The 11,739-nt window shown below is 42.6% G+C and overlaps 1 protein-coding gene across 2 annotated transcripts in view; it reads left to right on the forward strand.

Annotated features, from left to right (window-relative positions):
• The window catches only part of LOC137304823 (collagen and calcium-binding EGF domain-containing protein 1-like), a 122,055-nt gene extending 112,102 nt beyond the window's left edge, over positions 1-9,953 (forward strand). For both annotated transcript variants that reach the window (XM_067973561.1, XM_067973562.1), the window contains 4 exons: positions 486-634; positions 2,374-2,409; positions 3,881-3,916; positions 7,808-9,953. In XM_067973561.1, coding sequence (XP_067829662.1) covers positions 486-634; positions 2,374-2,409; positions 3,881-3,916; positions 7,808-7,999 — 413 coding nt within the window. In that variant the 3' untranslated portion in view covers positions 8,000-9,953. The remainder of the gene's footprint in view (positions 1-485; positions 635-2,373; positions 2,410-3,880; positions 3,917-7,807) is intronic.
• The last annotated feature ends 1,786 nt before the right edge of the window (positions 9,954-11,739 follow it).

Raw genomic sequence — 11,739 nt, forward strand, 5'->3', positions numbered from 1 at the left:
ATCACCAGCATCTCCACATCACACCTAGAAGGACAAGAGCAGCAGGCACATGGGAACAACACCACCTGCACGTTCCCTTTCAAGTCACACACCATCCTGACTTGGAAATATATCGCCGTTCCTTCATCGTCGCTGGGTCAAAATCCTGGAACCCCCTTCCGAACAGCACTGTGGGAGAACCTTCACCACACGGACTGCAGTGGTTCAAGAAGGCGGCTCACCACCACCTTCTCAAGGGCAATTAGGGATGGGCAATAAATGCTGGCCTCGCCAGCAACGCCCCCACATCCCATGAACGAATAAAAAAAATGCTTCAATTTTTGTCACCATTGCTATTTTAACAGAGGTATGAAACTATTTAAAATGAACGAGTTAAATGTTTGCATGATAATTTTTTCTAGGCTAAATTATGATGATGAATTGAGATCACTGAACTTGACTTGCCATTTGCTCAGTAAACATTGGGCCAATTTTTCTAATTCAAGGTCCACCAGGAGTTCCAGGACCAAAAGGCAGCATAGGGCCTGTAGGACCTCCAGGAGCAGCTGGTGCACGTGGACCCAGAGGTGACATGGGCCCCATGGGTCCCATCCCCGATTTCTCCCACGTCAAGAGAGGAAGACGAGGTCCAGTGGTAAGTGAATTTTTACGATGTGTGTGCGTCACAATTGCTCTTGTACTTTTAAATGACAAAAGTGAGGGAACTGCTAATATCAGGAGTCACTTCAATGTAATTAACTGCTAAAACATTATAGCTGAGAAATAATGTTGTGGATCCTAGTGTATGAATGCTCAATGCGTTAGTTTGAAATTCTTCTGTGCACCACTTTAACGGAGGTCTTGACCCAAAACTGGGTTAACTCCTCCATTAAAACAGCAGGAATTTCACACTATCACTTAAAAAAAAGGCTGGGTGACCTAATAGAGGTCTTTAAAATTATGAAGGGGTTCAATAGGATAGACGTAGAGAAGATGCTTCCATTATCTAGGGGCCATAAATATAAGATAGTCACTAATAAATCCAATAGGAATTCAGGAGAAACTTCTTTACCCGCAGAGTGGTTAGAATATCAACATGGAGTAGTTGAGGTGAATAGCATTGATGCATTTAAGGGGAAGCTAGATAAACACGAGGGAGAAAGGAAAAGAAGGATATGCTGATAGGGTTAGATGTAGTCGGGTGGGAGGAGGCTTGTATGCAGCATAAACACCAGCATAGACCAGTTGGGCCGAATGGCCTGTTTCTGTGCTGTAAATTCTATGTAATGTAATTCTATGTAAGTGTTCATACATTAAATCGTACAATATAATTGTTAGACTCGTGTTTAATAGTTTTACATCAGATGATCCTGGTGATATATCGTTTTAGCACAAAACTAACTTTTGTAATGCTCCTGAAAGAAAGACTCGGCGGGGTGAATAATTCAGAGTTAATGCTGTTCAGGCACTGTGTGTACCTGGAAAGAAAGAAAGAACTCCCATTAAATAGAGCATTTCACGATCTCAGGATGTTCCAAAGTGCTATACAGCCAATGAAGTGTAGTCACTGTTGTAATATAGGAAACACGGCAGCCAATTTGCACACAGCAAGCTCCCTCAAACAACAATGTGATAATGACCAAATAATCTGATTTTTGGTGATGTTGATTGAGGGATAAATATCAGCCAGGAGACCAGGGCGAACTCCCCTGTTCTTCTTTGAAAATAATCTCATGTGATCTTTTACATCCACCTGAGAGGGCAGATAGGGCCTCGGTTTAATATCTCATCCAAAAGACAGCACCTCTGACGGTGCAGTACTCCCTCAGTACTGCACTGGGAGTATCAGCTATAGATTATCTACTCAAGTTCCTGGAGTAAGACTTGAACCCACAACTTTCTGACTCAGAAGCGAGAGTGCTACTCAGCCACAGCTGATCCCACCTGAAACTGCCCGGTCAGCTCGTTTTGGATATTTTTCTGTCGCTCTTGACACTTTGATCATTTGCTCTTGGTGCTGGGAGTAGTGCGGGGGCAGCAGAGGGTTCAGAATTATGGATGCAACAGCGAGTGAAAGGCTGCTCGTTGAGCGACTGCGTTATTTTTCTGCGGGATGGGGGCACGGGGCAAGTGCCAGGCAGGGGAAAAATGTATTGATTTATTTTTTAAAACAGGGTGCTCCTTTTCAGGGTCTGTTCCAAATGGGCTCCTGCAGGGCCTCAATGCAGCTTTAGAGCGGGATCCCAGTGCTTCGGTCACTGGCTGGTCTTATGGGGATTATGCCAGGCAATTGAGCTTGTTAGTAGACCCCAGCCTCTATTTCCAATAACCCAGCACTCAACACTTCAGATGATGTAATATTTTGCACATTCAAATTATCTATTATATTTCTAGGGTGCACCTGGGACAGCAGGAAAGAATGGACAAAAGGTACAGTTGTATCAAACTAATTTTTCCTGAACAATATTTTTCTTGTTATGAAGCATTTTTTCTCATTTGGGACCAGTTTCAATCCGTACACTGCATGCTGCATGAGTAGAATGTTCTGGGGAGGATGCATGCACCCCTCACTGGGTAAAAGGTTGAATCACAAAGAATTTGCAGCAGAGAAACAGGCCATTCGGCCCAGCTGCTCCATGCCGGCATTTATGCTCCATATGAGCCTCCTTCCACCCCTCCTTTACATTCACCCGTGAGGTTTAAGTTCTCGTCCAAAAGATGGTGCCTCTGACAATGTCGCACCGCTTGAAGTGCCAGTCTAGATTATGTACTCTGTATCCTGGAGTGGAGATTGAACCAAGAACTTTCTGACTCAGGGAGGGTGCTGAGTCAAGGCTGACATTTGAGAACTATACAGTTTGTGCACGGCTTCTTCTGACTTGTATTCTACTGCTTTGGTTATGTAATACAGCATTGTATTGGCTTTGTTGGTTGCTGCTCTGTATTGGTTGGACATGCTGACATCGCTATCAACTTCATCCATAGCTATTTCAATGCCATTCACGGACATCTGTGTGTGTTTTTCCTTCCAATACGCAGTACTTTGCGCTTCTCTGCATTAAGTTCAATCTGTCACTGTTCTGCCCATTTACGAAAGATGGCCTGGCTTATGTGCTCTAAGTCCAGGGGTGGAGACTGAACCCTAAACCTTCTTGACTCAGAGGCGAGGGTTCAACCAGCTGAACCAAGCTGGCCCGTAGATCATTGTTCCATGTCTTCTGACAGCACTGATCATACCTGAGGTGTCCTTCAAAGTATCAAGTGTACAGGCTAGCAACTAAACATCACCACCACGTCCTAGACCCAGGATCAACACCATGGGAACTGAAGATGTGTCGTCAAGTCCTTCAAAATATATGTTCATTTTATTTTGAATGTACAAACTTGAAATAGATGGCAGGCAATGGAGAGTTATAAACTGTTCATACACACAATGTAACTTTGGTTACAGTCACCATCATAAAAACATACAAATTATTTATTAATTATATTAGACTGATTTTGGTTTAGTAGACCTTTCAGTTTTTGGCTGAGATTCTGACTAAACTTCACTGTTGCATTATGATGAGAATTCATTTAACTTTTTATTCAGAGAGAATTAAATGTGAATTAAAGTGGGCCGCATAATAGGTTTTAAATTGCTACTGTCTGGTATTAGTAATGAACCCAGTCATGGTGACACTCCTTTGTCTACTTTCGACAAAGGTGCAACTCATTTATTTTGAACCCACTATCACCGTAATTAGAAGGGTAAATGCAGTTCATCTGAATGGGTTCATTACTAATATTACTACACAGCACGATATATTTTTGATCAAGGTAATCACCGAGTAAAGGAGGGTGGTTAGGTCTGGTTTAAGAGCCATCCATTAATTTGTGAATCTTTGCTGTTCTCTTCCAGGGTGAGAGGGGACCTGCAGGACCACGTGGACTACCAGTAAGATATCTATCTGAGTGCGCTTAAAAATATTAATTTGCAACTCTGTTCATATGTAAAAAATATATATCCATTTATGTGGAGCATTGATCACACTTCAGATGTCTAAGTGTCAAAAGGACAAACAAAGGAAGGCAGTCATTTCATGTGGAGGTCAATCACAGGTTAATTGCTGTTGGTGAAGGAAATTGCAGATTGACTTGGAGCCAAAAATTTACAAGGATTTGGCAATCTGATAACTTCAAGTAACACCAACAAGTAACCTGTAATTGATCTTAGGATCTATTTGGACAGCTTCCCCACAGCGTGTCCTTCAAGAGACAAGCCAGGTTAGCAGCTAAACATCACAACCATCCCCAGACTCCAGACTACCCATGAGCAGCGCAATGGGAAATAAGCTCATTTTTAAAAAAAAAGATCTTTGCGGAAAATCTTTTGTGATTTTTATAGAGGCTATTATAAAACTGTATTTGCAGCTTCGGTTGAGATATGTTCATTACAGGTGATTACTGATGAATGAACATCGACTTGCCCTCACCAGGGAAAAAAAACAATGCCCCTCTGTTTTACTCTCCAATTTCATCGGGTTTGGTACCACAGTCAGAATGGTTCAGATTGAATTTATGTTCAGGAATATTATAAACATCATTCTCATTTTGAGAATGTGGAAGTTAAGGTGGGGTCACAAGACTAAAGATAGCAGAACACAGGAACAGGAGGAGGCCATTCAGTCCCTCAAGCCTGTTCTGCCATTCAGTTAGATAATGGCTGATCTGTATCTTAACTCCGTATCTTGGTTCCGTAACCCTTAATACCCTTGCCTAACAAAAATCTATCAGTCTCAGTTTTGAAATTTTCAATTGACCCCCAGCCTCAAAAGCTTTTTCGGGGAGAGAGTTCCAGATTTCCACAACCCCTTGTATGAAGAAGTGCTTCCTGACATTAGGAGGGGAGGAGGGAGTACATCGAGAGCCAGGCTGGGAGTTAAACAAGCTGGGATGGCAAGAGGAAAGCCAAGGCAAACAAAGTTGGAGGACATTCGGTAGCTCTGTTATTTGAGCCAGACTGATGGTGGTGCTTTCTCATGGGATCTAGCATAAGTGAAACCACTCTATATGGTTCTAAAGAGGCTTGATGTATACTAAGGTGCTTGAGTAAGCACAACCGTTGCTACCCATGCAGGCAACGACATACCAAATATAATCCTACCACTCTGCTTTAATCCAATGACAGCAGAGACTCAGTTTTCCCTGGGTCTTCTGATCTTCCACAGGTACTGGTTGCTCTTGGAATCACACAGAACCAGTTCATTGAGTCAATGTGCGTAGATAATAACACAATTAGCATGCTTTTTAAAATCGAAGCACCTTGTTATTTAAAATGAAACGATCCTATATATTGTGAGCCACGATCTAACTGAATGGTGGGACAGGCTCGAGGGGCTGAGTGGCCTACTTCTGTTTCTATGCCTTTGCTCTCCATTGGAGGGTGATTCAGAAGCGGAGACCCTTTGCACGTGGAGGCACAGCACAATATAGACATGGGAGAGCAATGCACAGAGGTCAGTTTGACAGCACTCTTCCAAAACTCGGGATGGAACTAAATGCAACTCAGGAAAGGAACACAAAACTTATGTGCATTGGTTGCTTACAACTATATTAGCATACATCCAAATTTTTTTAAAATTGAGTAAGATAGGTGAGAAAAAAAGACGTGCATTTGTACATCTCCTTTCATGGCCTCAGGATGTCCCAAAGCGCATTACAGCCACTGAAGTACTTTTTGAAGTGTAGTCACTGTTGTAATGTAGGAAATGCGGCAGCCAATTTGCGCACAGCAAGATCCCACAAACAGCAATGTGATAATGACCAGATAATCTGATGGTTGACAGATAAATATTGGCCAGGACACTGGGGTGAACTCCCCTGCTCCTCTTCAAAATAGTGCCATGGGATCTTTTACATCCACCTATGAGAGCAGACAGGACCTGTGTAGTACTTGTGGTGTGCGTGTGATGAGGGGCGTGTGGTGTGTGTCAGGTATGTTGTGTATCTTGTGTGTGTGTCGCGTCAGTGTTTGTTGTGTGTTCAGTGTGAGGGGTGTGTGCATTGTGTGCGTGTGTGTTGTGGGTGCAGCATGGGTTGTGTGCATTGTGCATGCAATGTGGGGTGTATGTATTGTGTGCATGTGTGTTGTGTGTGCAGTGTGAGGTGTGTGCATTGTGCGTGCAGTTTGGGGTGTGCACGTGTGTTGTGTGTGCATTGTGGGGTGTGTATTGTGGGGTGTGTGCATGTGTGCGTTGTGGGGTGTGTGCATTTTGTGCATGTGTGTTGTGTGTGCTGTGTTGCATGTGTGTGTGCGTGTGTGTTGTGTGTGCTGTGTTGTGTGTGCTGCGTTGCGTGTGTTTCTGTTCCATTGACGGGTCCACACCTTTAACGCCTCGGTTCTCTCCACCAATGCAGTTTGAGCTGCTGAGTGTTTCCAGCATTCCCGGTTTTTGTTTCCCTTTTTCTTTCCTGTTGAAGTGTCAAACTATCCCCGTGCCCTGTATTGCGTGCTTCTGCTCTGGAGGTGGATGGTCTTCCTGCTGTCTCAACAACATCTGCACAAAAGCAACAGCTGCTGCACCTGGAGATATTTTGTTTTCTCTCCAGTTTAATGCAACTTTGATGTTACACATCAGAGATTATTGACATGAACAAGTGCCTTTCACTGCAACACAGGAAGTCTACAGAACCATCAAGATAAATGATTTAAAAAAATGAACTTGGAACAAGTAGGGAAAAAAAGACATTCTGAATCTGACCTGTGCAGAAAAGTAACTATTGCATGCATAAAACACACACAATGGTCACTTTACATATCACACCTTATTCGTGCCTTTACCTTAAGCAGCAGTGTCATCATGTGACCAATGATGGCAGTAGCATTGGTGCGATGCACAGAGAGATCAGAATCTGTGGACTGACGCACGGAGAGACGGAAAAAAAGCAAAGTGGAAGCTCTGAACGCCAGCCACAACATCAGATTTATAGATGCACGCGATGTTCCCTTAGCTCAGTCTTGTCCAATACATTAGCCGCTAGCCACACGTGGCTAATTGGGATTCCAGATGAGGCTAATTGCATTTCTGATTAATAAATAAAAAATGAGTAATAGACACAGTCATTGGGCATGTGATCTCAATATTCATATTTACACGCTATTTGCATGTGCACATTTCCTACATTACAACAGTGGCTACACTTCAAAAGTACTTCATTGGCTGTAAAGCACTTTGGGATGTCCCAAGTTCATGAAAGGCGCTGTATAATAATGCATTTATTTCCTTTAACCTTTTTGTGTGTTTGTTGGTAAAATGGTAAGTTGAAAAGCAGGGATTGCGAGTGTTTTACTTCCTTGATTACTGAATGACGATAGCCATTTGTTAAGTAAATTGACAAGTGTGAAGTACATTCACCTGGATTGTTTGAGTGTGTTCAAGGCGTTTTCTACGAAAATTGATGCAAGTGGCTAAAACGGTGTTGCCACAACCAACACTGGATCTGGGCAATGCTTACGCCAACTCAAACTTTCCATTTAAAATAAAATAGAATTTTTGCACGCTTTCAATTTCTAAGCATTTTGATCTTGCCAGTCCTGATGTGACCCAACTTCTGCTGCCAGCCCTGAAATGCCAGATAATCCTGGCATCTCACTCACTCAAATAAATGAACTTACAGTTGATAAGTTCACCCTCCTAATATGGAAATCATTAGCGTGTACAAATGATGAAGGATACTCAAACTCTTGGATGAACTTGTAAGGAAGGGTTTGCTGTGAAAATAGTAGGAAAGTTAGTGTTGTGTCAATTTTTAGCACATTTTATTACCGTGCTGGGTTTCTTTTCAGGGGCCACCTGGATCTTTTGACTTCCTCCTACTGATGATGGCTGACATCAGACACGACATAATCGAGCTGCAGGAGCAAGTGTTCGGCGAGCGACGAGGCATTACACTTGACAGTCTGCCTCTAGACACACAAGACATAGGATCTGGGCAAGAGGAGGTGCTTCCCACACAGTCTGGCAGTCACAATAGGTGACCAAATCTTCCCAGATTGTTATACAACACCTGTTCTACTGTGCATCTGTCTCTATCTCATTGTATTTTTGCGTGAGTTAGTCAGATCGCATTAATATCCATGTATTGTGCTACAAACTACTTATATAAAAAAAATGAATGTACAGTGCTTAGTTGAAATTTGTTTGTTTCGGAGTGGGGCAACTAAACTCTGCTGCCCACGTCCCATCCCATACAAAGTCCTGGTCCCTCATCAGCTCTGTCCTCGCGGTCCCCCACTGGTTACCCCAATGCATTGAAGGTTCAAGAAGGCGGCTCACCACCACCTTCTCAAGGGCAATTAGGGATGGGCAATAAATGCTGGCCTCGCCAGCGACGCCCACATCCCATGAACGAATAAAAAAAAAATCCCTCCACGGTCTTGCCTTAACTGACCTCCGCAGCCTCCTCCAGTCCTACCAGTCCCTGCCCTCAGCTCTTCCAATTCTGCCCTCCTTTGCTTCCTTTCCAACTGCCTCACCCCCCCTCCACCCCCTGTAATGGTGGCGCCATCAGCAGCAATTTTGAGCTTACACTCTGGAACGACTGCGACCTTTCTACCTCTCCCCAACACAAAATCTACTTCTCAAAATCTATTGCTTTAACCATGCCTTTGCTCACTTCCACTAAACAGTATCCCACTACAGCTCAGTGCCTATTCTAGCATTGGTGAAGCACCTTGGAATGTTTTACAATGTTAAAACCACATTGCAAATGCCTGCAATTTTGTCTTTTTGCTCCTGATTGTTATCCAGTGTCAGTCTTGGCTCAGTGGATCGCACTCTCATCTCTGAGTCAGAAGGTTGTGGGTTCAAGTCCCACTCCAGAGACATGGGCACAAAATCTCAGTTGATCCTCCAGTGCAGTACTGAGGGAGTGCTGCACTCAGAGGTGCTGTCTTTCAGATGCGATGTTAAAATTAGACCTTGTCTGCCTTCTCAGGTGGATGTAAATGATCCCATGGCACTATTCTGAAGAAGAACAGGGGCATTGTCCTTGCCAATATTTATCCCTCAACCAATATCACTAAAAAAACACATTATTTCATTGCTGTTTGTGGGATCTTGCTGTGTGCAAATTGGCTGCTGTGTTTCCTACATTGCAACAGTGACTACATTTCAAAAGTACTTAATTGACTGTAAAGTGCCTTGGGATATCCTGAGGTCATGAAAGGTGCTAAATAAATGCAAGTCTTTCTTATTATGCCCAGCAACACAAAACAAAAATCTACTGTTACATTTTTTAGGTCAACTTTCCCTTAAGAAGCACATCTCAGAATCTATAACCATTGGCAGCTGTGCCTTCAGCCATCTGGACCCCGGGTTCTGGAATTCCCTCCTTGGTCCTATCCGCCTCTCCTCCTTTAAGACCCTCCTTAAAACCTACATCTTTGAACAAGCTTTTAGTCACTCCTCCTAAGATCTCCTTCTTTGGCTCAGTGCCAATTTCTGTCTGCTTACGCTTCTATGAAGCGTCTTGGGACATTTACCTACATTAAAAGGAACTATGTCAATGAAAGTTGTTGTTAAAAAATATCATGACACTATGGGGATGATTTTAACCGAACTTGCCCAGTGGGAAACTGACATGATAAGATCGGCCCTCCGATTTTACTCATCATTGACTTCAATGTTAGGTTAGGGCGAGTTAGGTTAAAATCACCCCCGATGGTTCACATTAACATCGAATTGTGTTTTCCCAGGTCTTTCTCAATTTCTTTTCCATTTTAGCTGCTTAGTGCTGACGACACCATCAGTTGAACTGGGTTCTGGGAACATCACTAATGTTGCATTTTATACTGCGGAACTGTTTTAGGGAGTTACTCTACAGCGCACACAGCCAGTTTCCCAATTATTCTTTAGACACACACACACACATATATATATATATATATATATAATATATATATATATATATATATATATATAATATATATATAATTAAAAATCATACGTACAGTACACACTTCCTGTCTACAAGCCTTGCTTCCTGTTGTCACGATTTTTGGTCACATTTGTGTCAACATTTACCATTGCAAATCCACTGCACTCCAAAAGTAATTTGTTGTGTTTGAAATGTTGGGACATAATAAGGAGCTGTATAAATGCAATAGATTTATATGGTAGAGACTGCATATATTTACATTGCACGACAGATTGCAAGGACATTTGACACAATGTAAAAAGTTGTGTGTGTGTGTGTGTGTGAATGTTTTTTAAGTCACGGTTCACAACTATTAGGCTAAAATCGTTCTGCGTGATATTAGCGACCAACAGGTTTTACGTGTTCACATGACATCCCTCTCTCTGCTATTTTAACAAAGGCGTTAGCCCAGTTAAAAAGGCAAAGGAATCTTGTACGTGTTCGTTCAACTGTGCACATCAGGGCGCTATACTTCCCCCAAATGCTGGAGAAGGTGTATACAGACCAGTGACAGCAAAGTTGCTTCACTGGCTGCTCTATCTCCAACAGGAAGTTTTTTCTGGTAGCGCACAGGACCTTCTTGCGCAGCAGTGGCACCTTGTTTCATGGAACATACATCCAGCTTCCCAATTATTCTTTAGTCAAATATCCGTATATATATATATATTATTGTTAATAAAAATCATGTCACGCTTCTGTGTTAACATTTCCCAATGTAAATTGTTATGTCAACATTTCCCAATCAATTTTATGTCACAATGCAGTTGCAGGTTCTGGCAACTAGATGGCTCTGTGGAGCCTCTCCCTCAAACCATCTTGTATATTAAAAACTTATATTTAACAACCGACTGTGGGCAATGCCACTGGCAATTTACTATATTTTATAAAGATATACAACAGGAAGACAGAGACGAACCAAAGAATGTTAATGTTTATGACACTAATTTGTAACTGTTTTCTTGTAAAATATCTCTTTTCTTTGCTCTTTAAGAAATGATTCAGATGACTTGTATCTCAGGTTTATTGTATTCCTAAGATCATTATTTTTGAATATGCATGTGTCTGATATAGTATGAAAAGTATACTCAGGTATCTATTGAGAAATTATATTTCGAGTAGTTCTATTGTTGTGCTTGTCAATTTTATTTATCCCTTCTCAGATTGCAATCGTTTTCCTTTGTTAGACTTGGATTGCCAGTTGGGAGAGTAAGGAAGTGGAACAGGAAAGCAGCAGTGGGGAAACTTCACTGGAGCCCCCTCTTCTCTATTACTTTTGTGTGTTTCTCAGTCGCTTCCCCTTCCCCCATCCAATAATGACGGTCCCAAATTGGGCAGCAGTCGAGTCTTACAATTGGACTCCGTGACCCGGATAAGGGAAGGGGGTGGGTGGGTTGGGGGGGAATAAAATCAACCACGTTTTGCTCAATTGGCTGGAATGTGTGGGTGTGTGGATGTCCGGTGAGGACTGGAATCAGCTCAGCCGTGATGTCCCCTCATGGTTGAATAGCCTGCTAATTCCCCCTGCTTGAGTCGACTCAAGACGACCGGCCACTTATCATCAGTAGGCGATTGTCTCCATTGAACGGTGGGCGGAGGAGTGCGTTAAGCGTGTTGATCTGCTATTATCGCCAGCAGTCATTCTCTTCCATTCTCCAACACTGGCATCACCGAAAAAGCAGCGTGAAAATTCAAGTCAAAATGTGTGACTGCCATTATCTGAAGCTCGTGCTTTCCTGTTACACTACCACACTGCTCTAGTTAATGGGTATATTTTCCAAAGAATTCATTTGCTAAACAAAC

The sequence above is a fragment of the Heptranchias perlo genome, chromosome 38 (assembly GCF_035084215.1).
Source record: "Heptranchias perlo isolate sHepPer1 chromosome 38, sHepPer1.hap1, whole genome shotgun sequence".
NCBI classification, from domain to species: domain Eukaryota; kingdom Metazoa; phylum Chordata; class Chondrichthyes; order Hexanchiformes; family Hexanchidae; genus Heptranchias; species Heptranchias perlo.